The 26,695-nt window shown below is 37.9% G+C and overlaps 1 protein-coding gene across 2 annotated transcripts; it reads left to right on the top strand.

The window, feature by feature from the left end:
• Nucleotides 1–1,805: 1,805 nt before the first annotated feature.
• Nucleotides 1,806–25,296, top strand: ano5b (anoctamin 5b). 2 transcript variants are annotated; one of them, XM_008405174.2, is made up of 21 exons: nt 1,806–2,108; nt 7,347–7,391; nt 13,323–13,387; nt 14,999–15,103; nt 16,201–16,269; nt 16,423–16,707; nt 16,828–16,947; nt 17,412–17,527; nt 17,618–17,752; nt 17,961–18,066; nt 18,374–18,434; nt 18,749–18,900; nt 19,051–19,125; nt 19,211–19,436; nt 19,527–19,705; nt 19,810–19,907; nt 20,303–20,433; nt 20,546–20,751; nt 20,846–21,024; nt 22,200–22,305; nt 22,406–25,296. In XM_008405174.2, the coding sequence occupies exons 1-21, from the start codon at nt 2,033–2,035 to the stop codon at nt 22,628–22,630; spliced, it is 2,760 nt and encodes a 919-aa protein (XP_008403396.1). In that variant the 5' UTR covers nt 1,806–2,032; the 3' UTR covers nt 22,631–25,296. The 2 variants fall into 2 exon arrangements, with proteins under 2 accessions (XP_008403396.1, XP_008403397.1); XM_008405175.2 differs by lacking the exon at nt 7,347–7,391.
• The last annotated feature ends 1,399 nt before the right edge of the window (nt 25,297–26,695 follow it).

Here is a 26,695-nt window from a genome sequence, read left to right as displayed (position 1 = left end):
CTATGCCAGCCCAGGCTAAAATGAAGTTGGCTGTCAGGGTGAAGATGAGAATGCCTTTTTATTATGAGGTAAGCTCTTTCAATTCTAAACTTATATTAAAAACCTATGAGATATTTACAGAAGATCTCTGTATGAGCTGTTCTGTAGATGAAAGACTAAAAACCTTACCCAAGAAAAATTTCCTAGCCAGTCTTTATGTCTTTGCTTTAATGGCAAGGTCACCTTGACCTATAAAACGTGACATTTTCTATGTTTTTTCTCCACCTTAATGAACTACAAACAGTTATTTGATGACCCACCAGAGGAGCCCCTCCAGAATGAACCATCTAACCCTATGTGAAATAATTAAGAAGGGACCCACCTCAATTACAAGACAGTGTTGCTTACACACAGATAATTAGTTTTACCAGTGATGCCTTAGGGTATCTACCGTTTCACTTTGCAGGGGGTCTTTTATGCATAATGAGTCATTTACATGTGGTGTTCATCAATAATTTAAACTGATTTAAAAGGAAGTGCCTTTCATTTCTATTTTTGCCTTCTTTGTACCTTTACTTGTGTTCCTATACTAATTGCAGTTAAAAACTACAGAGTAACAGCAGGATGTCACATGCTTTTTGCAAACATATTATTATTCCGGAGGTTAGGGATTTGTGGCTTCCATTAAGGTGTTTTTTTTTTCTTATCAGCTATAACCAGCAGCTGGGATTTGCATATTAACACACGATGGACATCATAGTGTTCGTTTGTTAAGCTGGTGACCGAGTCCATTAAGAAATGAACACAGATCAAAATGTACACAGTGGTTTTTAAGCAGTGATGTGTAAACCCTAAGGTCTTCTGAACTTTTTGTGATGCTACAGGACATTTAGAATGTGCTGAGAATGTAAATGGTTTCTTTTTCTGGAAGAATGATTGTTAACAGAGACAACAATTTAAAAGATTGAATGACAAACCTAATTATTTTTCATAATTTTACAGTTTAGATGCCTATTCTGCCCATTCTTCTAGAGCAGGAATCCTCAAATCCAAGCCTGGTGGGTCGTTGTCCTGCAGGTTTTTCCATGTGTCTCTGCTTCAACACACTTTAGTCAATAATGAGATGCAGTTTTTTCAGTCGAGTCATTGAGAGCTACCATCCTTCTTTGACGCTCCTGAATCAGATGAACTGGGTGTTATCAGGCCTCTGTGGAGCTGACTGCTGATGAGGGACTTCATCCAGCTGATTCTGGGGCAGATGTTTTCAAGGACAGGGCTTGGGTGCCCCTGGCCTAGTGCTTCTTCCTCATTTCTTTCTTGTCCTACTGCCATTCTGTTACAGTGGCAGAATTGTGCCACTGTAACCCTGTGACTGAAAAAGAATGTTTACTTGAACTTGGATTTGTATCTGAATTTGACAGAAGTGAATATAACTATTTGGAATAACTTAGATTTTATGCATTTTTGCAGATGAGTTGGATCTTCTTATCTCATAAAGACCCCCCCCTAAAGAAAACACCTCAGCTTGATTTACCTAGAAATTGCCCCTAGATGGCGGAATTGTGATGAAATCCTAAACCAGTCTTCTCATGTTTGGATTCCAAGCGTCCAGGTAAGCGCCTCAAGAAATTCAGAAAAAACAAATCAATATTAAAGCAAATAAACCTCTTTAAAAAAAAAAAAAAAGCTGGCGTACCTTCTGACACACAAATGAACAGTTTAAAATAGGAATAATCATAACAATAATAACAAACTTTTCCATTTTTGCCGACGAAAAAAGAGGCCTCGCCACTCCCCTTTATGCGCGCCTGGTCTGTGCCCGCGCACATGAGCCCAGCAGGGTACAGTTTCACTGACAGACGGTCATTACGTGATTATGATCCACCGATCTACCATCGATCTGATCAGACTCAACCCTTTCAGCGTCTGACCGATGCCTGTTCCTTGCACGGTGGCTTCTCCATCGACACGAGGAGACACGGCGGCATCCTCACTGCCTTTGCTACTTTCCTGAAAAGGTGAAGCAGCCTTTATAATCACACCGTTAGCCGCTATGAGACGACTGACGGGAAAGGCGAAGGAGGAAACTTTGATCGAGCTGCAGAGCGCCTCGGATTCTCTGAACACAGGTGACTGCACACATTTAAGCTCATTGTTATTAACAACATCTTTGAGTTTCAGTTGTCATTCTTCTCAAAACGGGACTATTTGTGAGTAAGACTGGCATGGGTACACCTCCTGAGGTGAAGCAGCACGCTGCAGCAGTAGTAATCCTTAACCCACTGAGCTGGTAACCCCTTCCTGAAATAAGGTCAATATAGTGAATGTATCCCCATGAGGATACCACATCCAGGTCAAAATACAACCACAGTTCAACAATTCTATTTTCATTTATTGGATATTTTCACAGCGAGGGCGGTGCTTGTGTTAAAACATGTACATTTTACATGTTGCCAACTCCCTTACACGTCAGAAATAAGTTAGTCAGTGATGGATGGAGGACAATAGCAGAGTAGTCCATTATTACCGCGTATTGAAGATGTTTGGCAAAAAACTGGTCACTACCGTTACTCCATCAATAGTCACTAATGAACCTGCTTGATCACAGGATTTTTTTTCTTAAGATGCAGAAAAGGGCAATGTAATTAGAAATGAGAAAAGTCTGTGGACAAATATGTGTTTTTTTTCTTATCTGTGTTCTGTGTAATTGCCTCCTCTGAGATAGTTGGGCTTCACTGACTCTGAGTTGAGCTACAGTTTGTGGTTTTACATAGCTGGTTCATTAGAAAACACTTTGTCACAGTGTTTGCATATCTTTGTGCAATTAAATTACACGATTTCTGAGTACTTCTCAGAGTAAAAAAAAAAAAAAAAAAAAAAAAAGAAGTTACCAGTAGTGTAAAATGCAGAGATTAAGCAGAAACTGATTACATGTAATCTGTGTCTTTGGTCAGAGAGAGATGAGGTGACTGATTTCTGTTTGTCATCAACAATGGGGAAGTCATTACGTTTGAAATAGTTAACAGTGAGTCATCTGCAGTAAAGTGTGAATAGAACTGGTATTGAAGAAAAAAGAATTTCACTCAAAGGCTTGCTACCGTATACAATTCTTTATAATAATGTGAAACCTACAGATCTCTGGCATTGTGGATTAGATTGATATACAGCATCAAAAATTGAAACACTCAATATGCCAATGGTGATTTAAATCTTATGTTATAAAATCTCATGAGTCTCATTCATCCCAGGTGAGTTTAAAGTCTTCATATGAACGAGTCTTTTGCTTAATGCTGGTTGATTAAACTCCATCAAGCGTGAAAGGATACTACTTATAATATTAGCTGAAAGTAATACTCAGATTTCTGATGTGATTAAAAGATAATTTTTAATTTGTAGCCAACATAATGCACCATATGTGTATGTTCTCATAATTTTACATACCTTGTGTACATTTCTGATTTCTGATTTACCAGATATTGTGAATAATAAGAATTTGTTCACTCAGTTTTAATGACTGGGTGAAACCATTCAATATTAAACAGTTTTTTTTTTCATTTTCTATTTCTAAACAATAATGGCAACAGAAACAACCCCAATGTTTACATAGCCTAGTTTTTACCATTGTGGATTGGCCTCTTGTTTGGTTGTTGTGACAGTTTTTGTAGAGGGTAAACTTTCACATTCTTCTAGGCAAAAAAAATCTTCAGTTCGTTTCAAGTTATATGAATTCTGTTTTGCATAAAATGCAGGATATAGTTAGAGCTCCTCAGACTGGTGCAACAAGTGACGCTTTCATGTCGCTGGCATATTAACGGCTTCTCTCTGGCGACGTATCCATGCAGTTCACGTTTTCATTTATTTTCTCAGACGCTAAGTTTTACCAGGATGTGTAAAATTTATGATCAGAACTGTATTCATGTTAAAAATGTAAAGATTTTTGCTCAAACTGTAATTTTATTGAGTTCTTCACAGCTGGTTTCAGCAAAGCATAATCTTTACCACCATTTGGCCACACTGTTTTTTTTTTATTTTTATTATTATTATTAATAACAATTCAAACCTTTGGGTCCTTTGTGATTTTTTTTCCTATTTTGAGATATTTTTTAAAAGTAATTTTATGGAAAATTAAATTACAGCTTAATTAACAGCCAGTAAAATCTCCTGTTAAAAACAAACAAATTGTCCACTAATTTCTTTCTTGTCATCCTGGACAATGATTACAGATCCCAAATAATGCCATCCTGCATTTGCTTCAAAATTTCAGTAATTATCTACGTGAATGAGCTCTGCATGAAAGATCGTCATGGAAAAGGGAAAACAAACACTCCTGTTGAATCACTCAGAGTTCAACAGGCATAATGAACTCTACACCCAATATTTTGCGTTTTAATTTTCAACCACCTACTGGCGTAATTGCTAGGCTTTTAATTGTACGTGGGTGAGTTGTGAGTTAATAAACTATTCTTGGTTTGCGGAGGCTTTGCTCCTGCTCTTATCAGGAACATGTCAAAGGGGGAACAGAGAGCAGAGGAAAGCCTCTGTCTTCACTTGGTGCCTGTGTGCTACCTTGTTCACAGCTGTCCAAACAGTGATTCATAGACAGCCTTTGCTACATACTTGTATCATATTGTGCTGACTAGTGTGCACTTAATTAACATGGCCATTATTTTCCTAAACCTTAAATAGGTGAATACACTTTTTAACTTGATGTTGCCCACATTTCCATTTTTAATAAACCTAAAGAGTGTCAGTTTTATTACAGCAGCCAGGAAGTAGAATACATTAAGTAGCTCTGGTAATTATAATGATTTGTTACTTTTCAGCTGCATTCATTGGCAGCGATCTCGTTGTATATCATGCAGCCAGTGAAGTCATCTTGTTGTCAGAGGTGAAGCAGAGCAAAAGGAGTTGCTATGGAAACAGGCTTTGTAATTGAGTTATCCGGTCAGAGAGATCCACGAAACAAGATGAGACAGCAAAAGATTTCCCTTCTGCAAAAGACAATCACAATTGAAAGGCTTGGATTCCAGACTTAAGTAGTAGAAAAATACATTAATTCAAACATGCATTAAATGCTTCCAGTTTTTTAAATACAGAAAATATTGTCTGCATGAAAAGCATTTATATGTCGTGTAAAGAATAGTTACTCAATACTTGTATAAGCATAAGTTGCTGACATGCAGAGGTCATCTGCTTGTAGCTTTTCTGTGTTTTAGAGTCAGATGTATCGTTCTCCTTTTGAGAATACTGCGTGGATTCTCCGTGGCGTTTACGCCAGGCAAGTTTACTGAATTTAGTTCCTCGTACGGAACTAAATTTGTGACTCTTCCGTAAACTTTTGAATGGACTTTACATTATTTGTGTCCATTTGTCTATGACACTTTTTTTTCCACTCAACTTGGTTAACGTTTCTTCTAAAAAATGTCAGTGACTGCCTGCTTTTCAACTGTCAAGTAAGCAAAGCCACACATGATACTTTTAGGACACACCATGACCATAACGCAGTATTTGTGATAAAATATGTATGTTTTAGTTATAATTTTCTAAGAACATAAGTTTTGGGTTTTTGTTACCAGTAAATTATAATACTTTAGATTAAGATGAACACCACCTGAAATATTTTACCTTGCCCAGTGAATCAGTGACTCAATGGTGTATGAGAGATTTACTGAGATTTCCTTTTTAAATTGAATCACTGAATAAATTAACCTTTCAATAACATCCAGATTCATTTAGATGCAATTGTAGGATCTGACTAGATTTATCTTAGTTCAACCGTAGATCAGAGCTTACGCACATGTCCTTTTCTACCTTTTCTTATTTACTTTGAATTCATTTTCACAGAACAGGAATGAAAGCAGTCACGTGAAAGACCAGTAAATAATAATAATTATTTAGATATCAATTACTTTGAAAGCAAAGAAAGCAAACACATTTTTAGTGCATAGTAGCTCTTTAGAAATGTTTCAGAATTCAGTTGCAGGTTAAAAGACACAAAGATTGTTCTTATTCTTGCCTTTAATTTCAATCATGTTATTTAAACGTTCTGTGTCACAGCACAGGTTTTGTAAAGCATGTTTTTCTTCAGAGTCTTTCCGCTTACCTGACTCTTGTTGTGGATATAGCATTATGTCTTACATAAGTTACACTGCGATATTTGAAGGTGACATATAACCCTAACCAATTTTGATCTCCTATGCTTCAGAAAAAAATCTGAAAGTTATTTTTTTCTTTGGGTCAACAATATCCTGATGATAAGAGAGGAAGCTGGTATTTATAGGTGGGCTAACAGGAAAACACAAACAATAAGACTGTTTCTTTTTCTTGTTGTTGCTAATTTATCAAAGTTTTATCTGGTCTTAATGATCGCAGTCAGTTTTGTTTACTATTTCACTGTCAGGAAATGTGAATTCACAACGTGAAGGTCCATTTCAAAACACATTTCAAACCTCAAAACATGGAGCGTTACTTATAAAAAAAGCTATTTCTTGGCTTGAGCAGTTTATCAAATTTTCCTTCAGAACTTTGCAAGCTGCAGGCTTAGCAGGAAATGTGGGGTTTGAGATAGAGATGATGTTTTGTCAGAGAAGACGAAGGGCTGGGTTTAGATTCAGGATGTTGTGGCTTCTCTTTGACACAGGGCACTGCATGTCTCCTGCGTTATCAGGACTTACTGCTTGCCATAAGTGTTTACATATAAACGCTGCTGTTTGAATATAAACACTTATGACTTTATGGTCATTTTGGTTTTCTAATTTGTGACAGTGTTCAGAGATCTCCGCACTTGCACATATCAGTTGTGAGATCTTTTTTTTTTCAGTTTTGTTTCTTGTTATTAAAAAATGCTGAACCAAATAATTTGCTCATTAATATTTCATTTTCTGCACTTGATACTCCTGTGAGACGATTTGGCATTAATAAGACTTTTGCTAAGAGTGAAGTCACAAAATGTGACATTTCTCCACTTGAGAAATGTCTCGTGTTGTCGTAATCCATTGCTGTGTTTAGTAACACCTCGTGTTTTTGGAGCGCAAAGAAACACAACTCTTGAAAGCCAGAAAAACAAATGATGTGTTGGTCTGAGTGAAATAATCTTGCAGGCAGGAGGCACCTACATAGCCTGCCTGAGTCATAGTGAAAATCTGTTGTCTTGATTCTCACTCAGAAGTACACGGCATGCTCTGCAGCAAGTGAAAGTGTGTATTTGAAGATCTTTTGAACTGTTATAGTGCTTTTACTCGCCATGTAGCAGTTTGCCAAAGTGGAGCTGCACTACTTGTGAACGTCTGTCTCGTGCCTCTAAATAAAAAGGATACCCTTTCCAGTTTATTTCTAGTCTCTAACCATTTTCTGTCTGTCCTTTGAAGATGGCCCTGCTGTTCTGACTGCATTCAGGATAAACTTACACTCAGGTACGGGCAGATCAGAGGCTTCATGTCATGCCTTGCTGTCTGTTCTCTTGTCGTCATATAATGCCGTTTCTCCTTTCATGCGCTGCTTTTATGTCTTTGGACTCTCATCTTTGGTCGACCTTATTACTGTTCTCCGATGCACAAGTGCGTCGCCGTTTTCAGGTCATGGAGATACAAATGTCTGCATGTGTGTCTGTCTGCTTTCATTCAACTTTCATCAGTCAGCTTCTGATTGTATCCCTCTTCTGGTTGCACAAACAACCAGAAGAGGGGATGTGTTCACGGCTGTAGTACCGGTCCTGCAGTGGCGCATGCAATAATTTTCTGCAGTAAGAAGGTCGCAAGTGTGTCCTAATGAGGGTAACATCATTGAGCTATTTGTACACACAAATATGAAACCCACTTTTTCTTCCATTTTCTGTGTACATTCAAATTCGGGTGGTGGGAGTCTGATGTCTGGCTCCACAGCGGAGAGTGTCACCTGGTGTTCAGAGCGCTGCAGGGATAGAAAAAAGATAACCAAACCATGCATTCACACTCACAACCGAGGATGACAACCAGTTTACTGGAAAATCTTGTTCTTAGGATATTGGAGGAAGCTCAAGCACACTGCACAGAAGCTTTATTTTTGTATAACAGTCATAGGAAAAACTTTTTGCATGTGAATCCAAAGGAGTGCTATCATTCTTCTCCTTTTAATAATGTCTATTTTAAGAACAAAGGCTTCATTCTGTAGCAACCTGTAAGATTATTCATCAGCCTTAACATACTAAGATTAGATGATTAACAAAATGATTTTTAATCAGTCAGTGCAGTGTTAACGTTTTTAAACTGGTCAAGGTGATAATCAAGTACATTCATCCTAAACTGCACAATAATGCACCATGGGAGTATATGACTTGTCTAAACGCAGTTCTTGCTCTTGCATCTTGCTGTGCATTTACATACAGATGGGTGTTTCCAGTGCGAAACAGATGACAGTGAATGTGCTATTTTCTTGTGTGTTTGGGTAAGTGGGTGACTGACATATTTGTTGCTCCTTTTTTTTTTTTTTAACGTCTTTTTGTAACAAAAATAGTAAGACAAGGAAGACAACCTACACAGAGAGATGCTGGCTGTCTCTCAGAATATTCATTTCATTTTGACTCAGGAGGTGCTACACTGAGAAAGGACTGCAGTCCTGACATCATGCATGCTGAAATGTAAAATTAAACGACTGAGCACTGCATGGGTTCACAGATGCTGCAAAGCACTGAACTTTGTTCTGAGAGGGATGATGGTATTACTTGTGTGGACCACGGCCAACGCATTAAATACAGCAAATCAGCTCCTTCTTGTTGTAATTTATGCCTTGGCACAAGTGACTTCCTCCTCTGATGTCTTCCACTGAACTCTATTCATCCAGAGGATTGCTGATACTGATAATACTCTCCCAAGTACTTTAGTGATTAAAATGACTCATGTCACAAAATGCACCTAACTTTGTATAGAAGATCAGTAGTATTTTTTATAGGGAAATTCAAAGCAACTGCCTTATGCTGAGTTTTATTTGTTGTATACCCAAAATGTATGTCAATTGTGGGTTTACAAAGCTTATATGAGTAAATTGTTGCACCATAACAAAATAGACAATTTTAGAAAAACTAGCAACACCAGAGACATTTGAATCCATCCCAAAGGTTGAAGTCAATGATAACAGAAACAAGAAACAGCAAAAATCTGACTGACCATAAAACATGGGATATTTACACTGATGTTTGATTACAACTGATATGAGGCGGAGGACGTTATCAGCAAGCGAGGAACAGTTGATAGATAGCAGAGACAAATCTTCTAAATAATCAAATGAAAGAATATGAAACAGACAAGAGAAGTAACACAAACAAAACTGAACACAAACTACAAAATAGAAAAATCTGAAAGAGAAATCCACACATCCCCATACTTTTCTTGACTTTAACGATTGAATGAAATAATGTAATTATTTGAGATCTGAGCGATCCTCTCAGATCTCTGCAGGGTGAGTGGCAAACTCGAACTGCACTAGATGAATGTCAAGTTGTTTATTTCAGTATTGACTTTTACAAGGGATATATTATACTGCAGATCTTTTCATTGCCCTGATGAGGTTCAATTTACATATAAACCTGAAACATATCGATCTGAAATCATGCCACGGATCTTTGCTTCCATTTAAGGAAGCTAGAGTTACAGTTGTTTTGATGATGTTGTTTTTCTCAATGGTTTGCAGTTGCAGTTTTTCAACATAACAGTTGAGGTTTAATTAACATTGTTAATTGATTGTTTCAAATTCATTTATTGTTTTTGCCCATAACTTTGACATTTTGGGACACATTGGGAGCCTTGTTTCTATGCACCTCTTCTGACCACCACTAGCAGCATGCAAGGCAGGTGAAGTGTCATCCCACCAGTTACCCACCAGTTACAGAACAAACTCCAACCACCAGAGCCACTCACTGACACCCTACCACTTTGTGGTTGAGTTGTTCTCTTTACCAATTCCTGCCAGGTTATTATAATAAATCTTACAGATGACTGCTATATATTAAGTAGCAAGGACATTTTATTACTACTAATTGCACAGTTGATGGTACCCTATCATTGTACTGAGTGGTAATTCACTGAGCTCCAAAGAGTCTCCCATTCTTTCACAGATGTTTGTAGACGGAATATAAATGCCTCTGGGTCTAATTTAACACACATATGGCCATGGAAGTGAAATTCAGTGATTTGGAGGAATGATCCAATGCATTTTCCAGTGTAGGGTTAAAGGCACCTTTCTTGCCGTTGGACTTTGTCGTAAAATTTTTGAATTGGAGCTAGGTTTCAGATAAACTCTTTTAAAAGGTACTTTTAAATAGTATTTGTTATAATTTTGACAACTAATTTAATCTCACAGAATTCTAAGTGTAACTCAGATGCTACCCTTCTAAAATGAAATATTTTAGAAGGGTAGCAGTCTGATGGTGCATGGATTCAAAGGGGATCTTCTGTAAATAGATAAATGGCTCATTAAGATGACCTAGTTAAAAGTGGGTTAGAAAATGAAGTGCAGGAGGGTTACGTTTAAGATTTAACTTTTTCAAGAAAAGCATGAGGATAACTAACTAAGTATACTTAGTGTAGTCGTCTAAAGTTTCCAGTTATTTGTATCTCTGTAGATTTAACACACATTCTCCTGGCCTTTTGCTCCTGTTTGCTCAAGCCGGCCTCTGATAGCTGCCAGTGTGGTTGGAGTGAGGCCAAAATACTGAGACAAAAAAAGGAACGAGGAAAATCGCTTCTTGGAAATAAGCAAAATTGAGGCAAAGAGTAAAGCTGAGGCAAAGAGCCAATCACTCTTCCCACGAGTTTCATGAAGTGATGTGGGCTTTCTGAATCTTCAGAGAGACTCTAACTCACACGGCATATTTCCATTCCTCTCTAGTGAGTCTCGAGGCCTTGGGTTGAACTTCCATGACTGTCTTTGTCTCATTGGCTCAGGCCAATGTGCTTGTCAGATGAAAGTTGGCAGCCTGCGCAGCTGTCTCGGAGCAGCAGGAGCCTTCAGACCTACGTGTTTTTCCAGACTTTGTTTCGTTCAAGGGGAGGTCAGTCTCGTGGTGCGGCAGCAGCAGCAACCTCAGCCTCCAGCTCCTCCCACTCTCCAGTGTCTTCATGCAGCCTCCCCCACAGGAAGCTTTGCTTTTCCCACCATTCGGGAATAAAAGGAGAGCGGGCAGAGGGGTGCTTCATGAGCACATTTCCAGTGCCATACTCGGCCACGCAGGGAGAGGGAGGAATGCAGTGTGTCAGTGTACAAAATATGCGTGTGTGTGTGTGGTATGGTCTTTGTGTTACTCATTGCTCTTGACGCTGAGTGCTTGCTAAAATAGTAAAGGTCTTTTGAAAACTGATAAATTGTTATTGGTTTGTTGTTAAATTTAGGTTGTCTGAGCTGGATCTGGATTATTAGACTGGCTTTGTGTGAACATTATTCTTCTGCAGCACATCCCATATCCTAAAAGCAGGGGTGAAAGTAAGGGGGTACGGCAGGGTACTGCGTACCCCTATAAGATTTAGTGGGGGTACGCAGTACCTGCAAGAGAGTGGAGCGGCTGTCTGCTGTAAAAAATCAGTGGGTTCACTGTGCAGCCGTGAGTGCACCCACTAATTAGCCATGACTGATTAGTTTTTCAAGAACAATCTAAAACACTACTTAATCAGTTATTAAATAACCTTTTTCCCATTTCATATTGTTTCTGAACTGTTCTCGCTATAGAGCGGGGCTCCAACACGTTAATCGCTGAGGGTTTTGAGTCGATTTCAGCATGAGGTGACAAACTGAACGGCGCCAGGGCGTTGAGACCAGAACGTCCTCCTCTGGGTCCTTATCAAAACATTCGTAACTTTATTAAAGAACAGCAACAAAAAAATCAACAAAACGTGTTCAAATTAATGATCCATCAACAATAATAATCTCAGTGATTATTGTTTCAACAAGGTGTTTYGCAATTCTGTGCGTTTCGGTTCCATTACCAAAATAACCAACAGAGCAGGAGTTTAAAATTAACTAATCAACCAGGGGAGGCTTATTAATGATCGCAAAATAAATATCAAGCCTGAAAACCTAATATCGTAATGGACTGAACGTTTTAAACATAATCTCTGGTCGGCTTGTGGAGCGCAGGAGGTTGCCATGGCAACCGGTGTGCTTAAATGGCAGAGAGAGACGGAGAGTAAAAATGTGCGAGTKGTTTAGAGTTGATCACCTGTTCAGGTTGTTTTACCTTTGCCTTGGCGCATCACAGCCGCTGTAGTTTCTGAACATTCAACAAACGACAAACTTTTACTAATTATCTCGTTCTTTGTGAGTATATGTCGATCACAACAAACATCAATCTAAATATGTTTCATTAAGTATTTAACAAACAAATGGCCAAATGGCTTCTACCGCGATAATTATGTGAAATTAAATTAATTGTCTAATATTAAAAAAATAGTTTGTCGGGCCACAGTCTGAGAGGCTTTTCCTTTATCAAACAATTTTGTTTTTTACCTCTTCTTTAGAGGAAATATTGATGTTGTTATTATTTTGGGAATCGTCGTTCTCTTTCATTGTGTGTAGCTGTATGAAAGCTGGATGCCTGTTTATAAAGTCAATTCTTGGATTTCATCATATTACTTCCTGTGCATTTTTTTAAACAATAAAAAGGACTTCCCCACATAGTTTCCATTTGATCATGTATTGTTCCAGCTGGCAGGATGTTAATATCACATCTGATAATGAAACACAAGGAGACGATATGCAAACAGCATTTGTGTAAACAAGTGAAATCTAAAATTAGCTTTAACCCCACGGCCATCAAACAATAAAAGAGACGCCTGCTAGCTGCTGGAGGTCAATTATACAGAATCATCTACAAGCCAGAGTAAAGACGTTTCGAAAGTCTGAAAATAAATTAATCTTTTAGAGCAGTAACATGTTCTCACACTTACTTGGGCTGTCGGGTTTCTGGGTCCTGGGTTTTGGGGGCCGACTTTGATGCTAGTTGCAGTTTTTATTCAAAAGTCAATCATACAAATAGGAAACTATTTTCAGATATCCTTTTTGTAAAGCTAGTTTGCCCTGGCACATTTAAGCATGCATCTTATCTAGATGGTATGCCTGAAATGCCAAGACAAGACATATAAAGTGAAATAAAATCAAAAGTTTAATTTTAACAAATTAGGCTGACATGTATCAGAGTGACACGCATTTTCTTTCAAATTATAGATAAATGTTCACTTAAGCCAGTTAGAGATGTTAATAGCCATTTTCACAGACATGTCATGACAAAACATTCAAACACTGAACTCCAGTCCAAACCTCCACACTGATTGAACTTACTTTGTCCCGCTTGGTATTATGTGTTTGCTTTTGTTTTGCAGATGACAGCAGCGGTAATGGGGTCAGTGCATTATGTGAAGGAGGCCCACTGCCTGGACATTCAGAAGTAAGTTCTGATCCATGTGAAGGCCCAGCTGGAGTGAGAAGAAAGGCATTTTCACTGAATTAGAAGTAGCTGGACAGCTCAGATTGAATAAAGACGGCTGCTTCTTACAGTTGCGCCACTGTTCTGGCGACACCTATAAACAATTTGTATCTAGATAGCTTAAAGCTAATTAAAAGGTTTAATTAGTTTTAAGCAGCAAACTCTGGACCATTTTTTTCTTTTTAAAACAACAGCAACTTCTTGTTTCTGGTTACTTAGCAACCTGAAAGCAATAATATCATGTGAAACTCTTTCCACTCTTATTATCATGCTAACAAAATGCTCTATAGTTTTCCATATATCATACGTTTTGCAATTCAGTAAATTCACAGATTTGTCAGTGTTTGAAATTCCACTGTTAGTCTCTTTAAATTTAGACTTCAATGCTCTGCAAATTCAACATTTGTGAATGGATTTACAATATTCCCTTCTCTTTTGTCACAAAGTAGTTGACAGAGTTTTCTGCATATCTGTGGAATTTCCTCTCTGCTAACTCTGACTTTTGACTGACGTTGAGTCACAGTTTTAATTGCTGAGTCACAAGACTTTGTGAGTCTCAAAGAGCTCCTTTCATGACTTCATCAGTGAGAGAGGAATAAACTTCAGCTGCTCAAACTGGAGATCCCTGCTAGATGCTTTGGTGACATGTGAGGGCATCCAACCGACCGAGGGAGCTTTCTTAATTAATAAAGCTAATAACCGTGTTTGCCAACTCAGACATTAGAATTAAGTACTTAATGTTGGATATTTACTGCTAACGTTATAATAGTTACTGATCATAGCAGCACCCTGGTTATAAGGAAGTCTGTTAGTGAATGTCAGGATGTGATAAACCAGCAGGGTGGAGTTTCAGCTAACGGCTCCATAAGCTCCTTTTGGGCATAAAGTACAAGAAATCTATTATTAACTTGTCACGGTCAACAGGACTCATTTATTAAACAGTGGTGATAATTGTACAGTTCTTCACCCGAAATAATTTATTTGATGTTTTTTTTATATAAAAATCAATCAGTCTTTTATTTTTTTGATTTGCAATGAACTCTACACTACTGACTTTTCTATCGATAAGACGTGTTCACTATAAACTGCTCAACTATAATAAAAGGGTTTAGTGACTTTTAACAATATGAAATTCAAAAGCCATTTAAGTTCAAAGTAAAACTTATACAAAGTTAAAATCTTCCTTCTTTGCATGTATTTTTTAGTTTCTATAAAGGAATATCAGTTTAAATCAACAGAAAATACATTAGGCATTCAGTCATCTGAAAGTTTACAAGTTCTAAATTTTACTATGTAAGTGGCTTTAGCCACTTTGAATGTGTTCTTTGCTCCACCGAGTTATTTTTGTGTAATGACAGGCTGGAATTGGAGCGTTTGGCCTCTTCCTGTTTGATGTGGCACTTTATACATCTGAGTTCAATTCCAGCATGGAAACACAAAATAATATCACCTCCTATTGGTCTCTTACACATACTGTATTCAGTAGGTTAAACCCTCTAGTGCAAACAGATTATTTTTTGTCAGATTATTCACGTCGGTATATTTTGTGTTCCATAATTGCTTCTCTTTCAGACAGAGAGGCTTCAACCAAACAGAGACACGGTGTTCTTCAGAGACGGCGTTCGCAGAATAGACTTTGTTTTGTCTTATGTAGACGATAAAGATGAGAGGAAGCAGGTAAGTTGAAAATGGTGTTTCAATTGCTTGACCACTCAGCAAATATTCAGTGCTGCCACTGACTAACTGCAACGCAGCCAACATTATTACACAATCGAATGCCAAAGGAGAAGTCCTTTGGCAAAAGAGGAAGTTAGATTCTGGATTTTTTCTTAAGACATGTGATAGATATGATTAACTGTTGTTTTAAATTATATATATATAAAAAACAACTATGATAGGTCAAGTATTCTTCCTTTAGGGGAGGAAACATATTACAGCTAATCATAATAAAAGTCTGGTTGTTTGATAGGTTTATTGTTGGAAGACATTAGCAAAAATACAACAATTTTTTGTGGCAATGTTTCTTTATTGAAGCCACAAAGCTGACAATATCTATGCTAGTTATCTTGTATCTTTCATCTTCAATTCTAAACTAAACAACCTGGGCAAAAAAAAAAAAATCAATACCAACAAAAAGATCCACTGTGATATAGATCATTGTGTCTGTGTGTTATGTATAGCTTGTTTTTGGTGCCCCCAAGTGGCCAAAATAGCTGAGGTGTGAAACAGAGAAAAAATGTTAATGAAATGCACGATTACATAAGGCTGTATGAAGACTGGTTACAAGTTTAAGATTTTTTTAAAAAAGTTTGTTGTTACTACAATACATTGAGGCATTTGTCAAATTTTATTTCAATGGAGACTAATCTTATTATCGTCCTTAAGTAGTTCTTTCAAAAATCTACGTTTGATCTTGGCTGCTTTTTCATTTTAATTTTCAGTTCAGACCGTTATTAATTAGAGGAAACTTTTATTTATTTGAGAACAAATAGAAACTCAATAAATCATTTAATAATGAAAAAACTCCTAAACCAAACAGATTTTGAGACTGTTTGTCTCGAAATCCATTTTGCATGCACAAGAGGTTTGGCAAACAACATCTGTAAATTTTCTGAATGTCTGTCACTCAGTCATGACCTCACCGCTCTGACTACATTTACATTTTGACAAGCAAGTAGGGTTACTTGCAGTGGATGTTGATGTAAACCTTCTTTTAATTTCTCTTATTTGGTGGAGTATGTTAGAAATTATTGAGCTGATGTGTTTACTTTCAGGAAAGGAGAAAGGAATTTGAGGCCAACCTTCAGAAAGAAGGTCTGGAGCTGGAGACAGAAGACAAATCGGTAAGGAGTCCTAACTCTTAAGTACCAGCGCCATCTAGTGTCTATTCTTTTGTGGTGCATGAAAATAAACTGAGACCATCTTAAAGGGATTGTTCAGTGTCCGGCACATATTGAATTGCTCGTGATGCGTTTCTCTTCTCTCATTTCTGTTAGGAGTCGAAAGACCACAAGACGTACTTTTTAAAGATTCACGCGCCATGGGAAGTGCTTGCCACTTACGCGAATGTCCTGAACATCAAAGTTCCCTTCAAAGACAGTGACATGCAGCATGGTCCGGATGTCCATCTGGACTGGCTGTCCTGCCCTTTCCGCCTGCCCGACCACATCATGCACCCTCAGACAGACTACTTCACCTACCCCTTTGACAAGAATAAGATGGACTTCTTCCTCATCAATGACAAAGAAACTTTCTTCCCTCCATCCACGAGAAACAGAATTGTAAGTATAAAACATTCATGTTGATTTGATTGAGGTTTTACAACTTTGAGAAGATGTTTGTGTGTTTAAAGGCTGTATTAAAATGTCTAATCTTTCATAAACTATCTCCCTTGCTATGAGGTGTTTTACATCCTGGCTCGTGTTCCGTACTACAGAGAGGGTCATAAGGACAGAGAGAAGACGGGCATCAAGCGATTACTCAACAACGGGACGTACACAGCAGCCTTCCCCCTTCACGATGTAAGGCTGATATCTTTCAAACAGAAGAATTGCGTAGATGCTGGGAATTTATTTGCTGAGTTTCTTTACTCCATCTTTTTATCCAGCTTTGTTCTCGCTGCCGCTTCTTTAGAACTGCGGAGATTTTTTCTTTTTATTTAAACATATTTAATGTTCCCAGATCTGATTCTTTAGAATACATTTAAATTTGAATACAATTAGGATTGCATTCATTTGTAAATTAAAATGATCAGAAATGTATGTAAGAAGAAGGATGCGTATACTTATGCAACCAGGTTTTTGCACCATTTTTGCACACCCCTCCCTCACTCTGTGTAACGGTTGTTGAGCTAGGCCACATGGTAACAAAACCAAGAAAACAAACCATTTCCATCAAGAAAACGTTGGGTTTATGAATGCAACAATTGCACCTTTAGTTTAATGGAAGATGTTCATGATTGTGTTAAAGTCCCTCTGGTTTTCAGTGTCGGTACTGGAAAAGGGCAAGAAACGCAGAGTGTGAGAGCGAGCGCTTCAACTTGTACAAGCACTGGGCGAGGTTTCTCTGCTTTTACAAAGAGCAGCCTCTGAACCTGATCAAGTAATCAAATTTCACACCAGATTTTACATATGCCTACTTGTTTTGTATTTTTTATTTTTTTTCACTTCTTTGTATGTTTGTTTCTTCCAGGAAGTATTACGGAGAAAAGATCGGGATCTATTTTGCTTGGCTGGGCTTCTACACCGAGATGCTGTTCTTTGCAGCTGTCATGGGTGTTATATGTTTCACCTATGGAGCGCTCAGCTATGGCAACAACAAATCAAGGTTAATGCTTCTTTGGAACAGAGAACAGAATGAAGTTTAGATTTGTTGGGCTCTTTTGCCTCAGCTGGTTATAGATACATTTGTCCACTTTTTACAGAAATGTCAGCACTTATTCCCTTCCTTCAAATGGTTAAGTTTATGCAGCATAAATAAATCCTATGACATCTTGCTCTAAAAGAGTCAAAATGCTTTTTCTTCTTGCGTTTAGTGAAGAAATCTGTGATGCAAACATCGGCGGCAACATATTGATGTGTCCTCTCTGTGACAAAAAGTGTCCTTTCTGGAAGCTCAACTCCACCTGTTTCTCATCCTGGGTAAATATCCTTGACAGAAACGAATAAAGTTTGCAGTATTATGTTAAGTACAAATATCATCAAAATGCAGTTGGGGAATTTTCAGTTGAATTGAAGCTGATAACATGGTTTTATGTTGCATTATTGTCCTCATGAAATAATGTCTTATCAAATATATTCATTTAAAACGGGTTAAACTGAACACAGTTAATAACACCATCTTGATCGAATCACCAGCAACCTGCTGAGTGGATAGTATGTCTCAGTATTTGTGCCGAAAATCCTCTGCTTCTCTCTGGATCATTTTTTTTCCCATTCTGTCTTCCAGCAATCCCATCTGTTTGACAACGAGGGAACCGTATTCTTTGCCATATTTATGGGGATTTGGGGTGAGTGTCCAGAGATCCAACAAACTCTCCCCCCCATTGTTTTACAGTTTGAACCTTTTCACACTAAAAGATTGAACCTTTTAAACAAATTGTTCCAGGAAAACCTGCCAGCACAATTATGTTATTCTCCAATAGTGGGGCAGCACCTCATGTCAATTAAAATCCAACACAGACAACATTCTACAGCCTGAAAAAACTACCTATTTCAGAAAAAATGTATACAGGCTACATTATAATGCATCAATAAATTGCTTTTTTAAAAAAAGAAAAGATTTATTAATGTTGATGTATTTTTCTATAAACCTTTTCGGCAGTAACTCTGTTCCTGGAGTTCTGGAAGCGGCGTCAGGCCCGACTCGAGTACGAATGGGATCTGGTGGATTTTGAGGAGGTGCAGCAGCAGCTTCAAATCCGCCCAGAGTTCGAGATCAAATGCACAAACAGGAGACAAAACAAGATCACAAAAGTGGGTGATACCATCATTTCAACAACAAATAAAAACCTATGTTTTTCTAATATAGAAATAACAGTGTAAAAGCTAGCAATATTTTGTTTTAAAAGCATACATCTGAACAAAACCTAAAAAGTTAAAGTTAAATTAGAACTCGTCTTTCAGGAAATGGAGCCATATCTTCCCGTCACGAGCAAGTGTGCACGTTTCTGCTTCTCTGGAGCCACCGTCATATTCTGGGTAACTGAGAGAAAAAAAATCGACACCTTCGTCTTTGTTGCCACATTCTGGTAGATCTTCCACATGCGCATGTCTCTCTCTGCAGATTTCTTTGATTGTAGCCTGTATCATTGGGGTGATAGCCTACAGGCTGGCTGTATACGCTGCCTTTGCAAGCATCATTAAGGATCCAATGAGAAAGATCCAGTTGGTGGGGAGATTCATCACGCCGCAGCTTGCGACATCCGTCACTGCTTCCTGCATCAATTTTGTCATCATCATGATCCTGAACTTCTTTTACGAAAAAGTGGCCATCTGGATCACCGATATGGGTAAAGAGATTAAAGTGATTTAAGGCAGAGTCCAACATGCCAGACGTTTTTTTGTTTTTTGTACTGAAAGTGTCGTTTGCTCCGCTGCAGAAATCCCCAAAACTCACTTGGAATACGAGAACCGGCTGACGATAAAGATGTTTATGTTCCAGTTTGTCAACTACTACTCGTCCTGCTTCTATGTGGCCTTCTTCAAAGGGAAGTTTGTGGGTTATCCCGGCAAGTACTCCTACATGTTTGGGAATTTTACCAAACTGAGGAACGAAGAGGTGGGTTGTCTCGTTCATTGCGGATCATCTTTTCACGTGTCTTTTCACGTCTGGTGGAGAACACAATGGGTTTCATGTTTAATAAAAGATTCTCCTCGTCCCAGTGCGATCCTGGCGGCTGTCTGATTGAGCTGACCACGCAGCTGGTGATCGTCATGGCTGGGAAACAGGTGTGGGGGAACATTCAGGAGGCTCTGCTCCCGTGAGTCCGTCAGATGTTTTCAGCCTCATTTTCTGTTTTTTTTTTCACAAACAAAATAAATATTTTTTAAAAATCACCAAAAATGGGGGATTCGTTAACATTTACATGGTGAATTTTTTGAATGAATGAAAAAAGATTTTTTTTTCTTTACACTAAACACAAGTTAGCATTTCTACAATCTCTACACTGAAAAAAAAAAAAAACTTTCGAAGAAACTAAACAAGAAACTATTTACGTTTTCTTCTAGTATGGTCAAAATATTCTGCTTCCAACATATTTTGAGGCTAGGAATAGGTTAAAATATACACTGATTTAGCTTTCCATTTACATCAGAATAAAATCGCCACCTGAGTTTGTGTTCAACTCTTCATTTCGTCTCCGTGACTCGTTGGCAGGTTGATGCGCAACTGGTGGAGCAGCAGAAAGGGACGACACAACCCGGAGAACCATTACAGCCGCTGGGAGCAGGACTACGTTCTGCTGAACTTTAGCCAGATCGGCCTGTTCTACGAGTACCTCGAGATGGGTGAGAGACAAATAGATAAAGACGAAATGCAGCATATACAATACCACTTGAAATAACTGCGGCTTGTAATTGTTTCTTTCTCTTTTTGTGGCCTCTCTTCATGTCTTTCCAGTGATCCAGTTTGGCTTCATCACATTGTTTGTGGCCTCCTTCCCTTTGGCCCCCGTCCTCGCCCTGTTTAATAACATCCTTGAAATCAGAGTGGACGCCTGGAAGTTCACCACCCAGTTCAGACGACCAGTGGCATCCAAGGCCCGAAACATCGGGGCATGGCAGGAGATCCTCAATTCAGTGGCGATTTTATCTGTTGTCACCAATGTACGTCTGTGTTTCTACGTTTTCTTGAATTGCTTTTCACAATTTTAAGCATCATCTATTGAGAATATCTCCTGTTCACTTTCCCCACCCCCAGGCTTTTATCATGGCCTTTACCTCAGACATGATCCCCCGGATGGTCTACCTGTATGCCTACAGTAAAGATGCCAGCATGAGCGGCTATATCAACAACAGCCTGTCAGTGTACAACATTTCACAGATACATCCAGACAACATGCCTGAGGACAATTGGCATAACTCCACCGCCACATGCAGGTACATTTTTAAGAGTGCCAAAACCGAGACTTTGTTTATTTAATTCGTCTTTGTTTGAATCACGTGAATTCAGATATTTTCCTATGTCACAGAGGTTTTCGATGTGGAGAAGAGAACATAACGTTGAGGGATTTCTGGAAATCTTTGATTTTAAAGTCTGTTTTCAGTTCACTCGCTGCCCTGTGATTTACTTATCATGTCATGAAGAGTTGATTGGGTTTTTCTGTTGCACAATTGAATCTCCAGTACAAGGTATGGAAGAAAATGTGAGCGTTTAGCCCAAACTATTGCAGGGGATAATTTTTACTTTCAGAGATTGTGTTTGTCTGGACAGTGAATCTTAGTTCATGGGTTCATGGGTTCATGTGTTTCATCTGTGCCACTGCTGCTCTCTGCCAGTACATTTTATTCCATTCTTTTATAATTGGTAGTCAGAGAGCAGTACGTTGCAAATGTGCTTTTACCTACTGTACGTACTTTTTCACCTTACACCCACAAACTTCCAACATTTTACTGGCATTTTATGTGGAAATCCAGCACACAGTAGTAGAAGGAAAATTATTCATGGTTTTCAGATTTCTTTATGAGTGAAAACTGTTACTGTGGCATGTGTTGGTTTTCAAATACTCTAGTGCAACAAGTAGGCTTCAGGAGTCACAGTTAATGACGAAAGTTTACTTGCATGTCATTTGAAATCAGCAGAGCGACATCATGCCGTAGGGATGTGTATCTTCAGCAGACATGAAGATAAGGTCACCGTCTTCTTCTTGGAAGACGGTGACCTTAAGGTTGTAGCTACAAGGATTTTAGGTTTTTAGATATTGTTCTTTATAGATAAAACATTTTTGAAATCATGTGTAAAAGGAAGGGCTGCACAGTGGCGCAGTTGGTAGAGCTGTTGCCTTGCAGCAAGAAGGTTCTGGGTTCGATTCCCGGCCTGGGGTCTTTCTGCATGGAGTTTGCATGTTCTCCCTGTGCACGCGTGGGTTTTCTCCGGGTACTCCGGTTTCCTCCCATAGTCCAAAAATATGACTGTCAGGTTAATTGGCCTCTCTAAATTGTCCCTAGGTGTGAGAGTGTGTGTGCATGGTTGTGTGTCCTGTGTGTCTCTGTGTTATTTTAAGGTATAACAATATTTCTGTCTGTGATGCTTTTGTGTTTTTTGGAATTTGTAGATATCGAGACTACCGTTACCCTCCAGGCCATGAGAGGCAGTACACCCACACTATGCAGTTCTGGCACATCTTGGCAGCCAAAATGGCCTTCATTATTATCATGGAAGTAAGACAACACAGCTCTGTTCCAAACTTAAGCACTCAAAACCAACATGTGGCCAGCATGTAAATCTCTGCCACCTGTTTTGTTTTGTTTTTTTCTACAGCATGTTGTCTTTGTGGTGAAGTTCTTTGTCGCCTGGCTGATACCGGACGTCCCGTCAGATGTGAAGGCGCGAATTAAACGGGAACGTTACCTGATCCAGGAGTACCTCCACAAGTACGAAGTGGAGAGACTGAAGGTGCAGTTGAGCGCCAGCTTCATCACAGAACCTCGGTCGGAAACATCCCTGACACCGGACAAACATGAAGTGGTCTCTGAGTGTTCATAACCTGCATGCAACACTTCAAATGATCCAAGCCAAGAAAAAAAGTTATTTGTCAGGGTTTTTTTTTTTTTGCAAGGGCTTCCATCTTCAAAGTGAAACATTGTGCTTTTCTTTTTAACATAAATGGGCCTTAGCACCTTTGAAGTTGTGCTCCCACTAAGGGAGGCATTCCAAAAATAAATAAAAAAATAAAAAAACCTGGAATTAGTTTTTATTACAATTACTGTATTTTCCGGACTATGAGTTGCACCATATTCCATAGTTTGTCTGGTCCTGTGTCTTACAGTGAGGAGCGAATTATAAATGTTTTTTTTCTCCTCTTCATGATGCATTTTTTTTTGACTGATGCATTAAATATTAAATCGTACTGCTGGACATGAACCAAGGACTAAACATTCCCTTCTGCAGCCTGAGGAAAGATAATCATGGCCTGAAAAGAAGACGGCTAGAGCTGTGTTCTAGATAGCATCTAGATAGAAATGTCTATCTGTCGGAGTTACCTTTCGAAACTACTGGAACAACTATGGAGGCTTGTGAACAGTGTATAGAGACATCCTGGCAGCTACCAGCATGGAGACTCACTGGTAGTGGCCAAAGAGATGAATATAAATGACTTTCCATCAGGGTCTTCTTGGTGTTACCACTTCAATGAACCCAACCACCCCGGATTTACTGCTTACGTCTGCTCTGCTCTCCGCCCCGCTGCGCACTTCACTGGCCACGCTGTGTCATTCCTTAACCCCCCGCACCCCCGATTTATAGCGCGGGCATCGGTGTGTCAGAAACTGCCAGCAAACTTCCAAGCCAAAGTTGACCATTTCTGTGAGCTTGTTGAAATGCAACTGAACACATGTGCACTTATTTGGACATATCATACGGACAAGGTCCCCCTCATGTTTAGCAATTTCTAAATAAATGCAACTTATACTTCAATGCATCTTACATATGTTTTATGAATAATGCGAGTTATATCCCAGAGTGACGTATAGTCCGGAAAATATGTGAAAAACAATTTTTTTCATGCCATAGAACATTTTGGAAGAAGTAAAAGAGTCAGAAGTAAAAGAAAGCAAATCTTGTATCTGCAGCTGCTTCCTTTCTTAAAGAAATCTTCTTAAACTTTCCAAGTTTGCGAGCTAAAAACTCCTCTGTGCTGTGATGAAGCTTAATGTGATCTTTGACATGCAAATTAAAGTGTAGATACTTTTTAAAAGGTGATTATGGTTTTCCAAATTTTATTTTCTGCAATGTAACATGAAGGACTTATTTAGACTTATTTTATTTATATTAGAAATGGGTATGTTTTTGATAAAGGTAATGTGATTGGAATATTACATAGTGAAACTATGAATGTAAAAAAACACTTACAAATATTTGATTATTTAAGAGTGGAAACAAAATAAAAATGTTTTTTCTCTGTTTCCTTTCAAACTAGTAGCTACATAATGTTCACTTGCTCTGATTTACACTTGCAATGTTTAAGTTGTACAATTTTGGTTTGTTATGGTGTTAGGGAGTATTATGTTTAGAGAAAACCTAAAAACAAAGCTTTGAAAAACCAAGTACTTCCAATTCACAGCAGCGATTCTCACAATCAGAAGTAGAGGATTTTATTCTCACAGTTCAGCAGCTGCAGACTTGTGTCATACCTTTCAGATTTGTTGTCAGCTTGTTACAGGACGTCTTACACAAAAACAAAGCATTTTTGCAGATTTATTTTTGTTTTTAATGGATATACATTTTGATTGTTTAATTAGTTTCTCAGTGTGTGTAAAAATGTACATACAATAAATCTCCAATTTTAATTGTATGCCTGTGGAAAGGAACAGTTACACTATTAACTTTAAAGAGTTTAATTTCTTATCTGGAATATATAAAATGTTCTACTTTTTTGTGGAAGATAGCTCTAAATTCACCGTTTGTTTTCTGTGTAAATAGTTTCAAGTCACACTATCAAGCTTTTTCCAAAGTAAAGGTATAAAGGCAAATCGTTTTGCATTTTATTTTACTGATTTGGTTTTGCCCTGCAGCCTGAACGGTTATTAAGTGAAATTCTATTATCTTTCCCATCAGATCAGTGGGTGTTGTTATAGCCTTCATAGTTTTATTAATTGCCTTTAAACAGTGTCTTTAAACTAAATTTCTTTAAAAGAAAACAACTTCTTATTAGGTGTCAGGGACCAGCCAAGATTAAACTGTGGTGCATATTGAAGCCAGCAGAGTTTAATGCAGTTTACATTTCTCTAAGATGCAAACTGTTCCTGTATGTGTTCAGATTTTATATATATATATATATATATATAAATCTTACTTGTGGGCCTTTAATTTTTTGTTATCAGAAGATTATCCTTGGCATATTTAGAAATTAGCCTATTTTATTTATTTTTTTATCTCAGGATTAAATCCGGTCTAGTGTTTGTTATGCAGAACTATAGTGTGTGGAGTTGATCATGCATGTTGTATGGTGAGTTCCCCATCAAATGCCTTAAACATATATGTTGTCTTTATGTGTTTTTAATGAAACATTTCTTAAATGCATTCTGTCTCATGTTGTTTGTTGTAGTTGTTTCTTATTTACTTTGCTTTTTCTTGCACTTGTCAGTGTAATGTGTTTCTGTTTTAGTACGCTGTAACTTATTAAACAGGAATATAATCTCTTCAAAAGGTCATTTGGTGTTTTCTGTGTGCTCATTTGCTGAAAACCAACAAGAGTCGGTTTGGATTTCAAAAAGCTAAAAATGTCGGATAAACTTTTAAACGTAATTCCTTTTTTTCTGTCAGTAGACAACACAACAAGAACAAGTTTATAAAATTATTCAGAATCTCAGTTTATCTCAGTTTACCAGAACAAATTTTGATATAAATGACATTCTGCACCACTGGGTGCACAGAGGTTGAGGAAAATTGCATTTTCAGCATAATTCTTTGGGCACAAACAGCAAATCAAAGCTATGAACCTCAAAGCCCAGGATCCATTGGAATGTATGCTTGATTGGATTTTTTTTTCTTTTCTAAAGTTCCTTGAGATGGCATGAATTGTAAATTGACAGAGATTCTAAGTCAAAATGAATAAACTTTTTATATCAGTTGCAGTTGCTATTATTGGAAATGTTTTGATTTCCTCGTGTTTTATCCATTGGTTTAAAATTGGACAAAAACCCTCCATCTCGTTACAGTTAAAACCAATTTTCCATCAGATAATCTCTGTGCAGGAATTGACTGAAATATGTTATTTTGGGAACTGGGCATTTTTTGTGTGTGAGATGAATTTAGAAATCATGATATATCCCTCAGCTGTTCATTTTTGATTGATGAACATAATAAATGACAGACATTAAAGGCACCCCTGTTGTCTTTTCCCTAATGAAACACAGCGCCTCGACCAACAGCAAATCACTTTATTTGTGACTATTTTATAGCTGTACAGAATATCCAAACTTATTTTGGAACTAGGGGAGGAGTTAACATAACTAACAACGTTTCCTTGTCATTCTTTTCACTGCCAGGAGCATGGAAATGTTTCTTTCTTGAATTAAAGCTTGTGTCCAGTTTCTCTGCAACAAATTTACATTAAAACTGATAATGCTACAAAATGGCAAAGACTGACATTCAAGTTACACACAATGATTTGACAAAGATTTCAAATACTCTGAGAAATTGTACTTTAAAAGAAAAATCGGGATATTTTTTCCTAGAGGGATTAAATAGAACAAACTACCATCAGATTATTGACAGGAAACGCACCTATAAGTCATGATAGGTGAGAGTGAACATAGTATTTCTATAGGAATCTGACCATTTTAAAAATATACGAGTCAGAAAAACAGGTAGTCAAAACTTCCCATTTCAGCCACCAGGTGGCAGCCAATACCCACAAATGAGAAGAAAAAAGAGCTTTGATTTGTTATTTACTCATTATCAGGATTTCTTTCCTAAAACTACACTTATTTATTAATCAATCAATCAATCAATCTATCTATCTATCTATCTATCTATCTATCTATCTATCTATCTATCTATCTATCTATCTATCTATCTATCTATCTATCTATCTATCTATCTATCTAT

This window comes from Poecilia reticulata, linkage group LG3, assembly GCF_000633615.1.
Source record: "Poecilia reticulata strain Guanapo linkage group LG3, Guppy_female_1.0+MT, whole genome shotgun sequence".
Taxonomy (NCBI): Eukaryota; Metazoa; Chordata; class Actinopteri; order Cyprinodontiformes; family Poeciliidae; genus Poecilia; species Poecilia reticulata.
The sequence above is the reverse complement of the archived record's forward strand: the minus strand, read 5'-3'. Positions and strand labels throughout refer to the sequence as shown.

Bases quoted from the DNA above. Each gene is read 5' to 3' on its own strand.
- ano5b (XM_008405174.2), top strand. From the start codon at position 2,033: ATGAGACGACTGACGGGAAAGGCGAAGGAGGAAACTTTGATCGAGCTG. The intron at 17,528-17,617 runs GTAATCAAATTT...TGTTTCTTCCAG, and splicing joins CAGCCTCTGAACCTGATCAA to GAAGTATTACGGAGAAAAGA. The intron at 17,753-17,960 runs GTTAATGCTTCT...TCTTGCGTTTAG, and splicing joins TATGGCAACAACAAATCAAG to TGAAGAAATCTGTGATGCAA.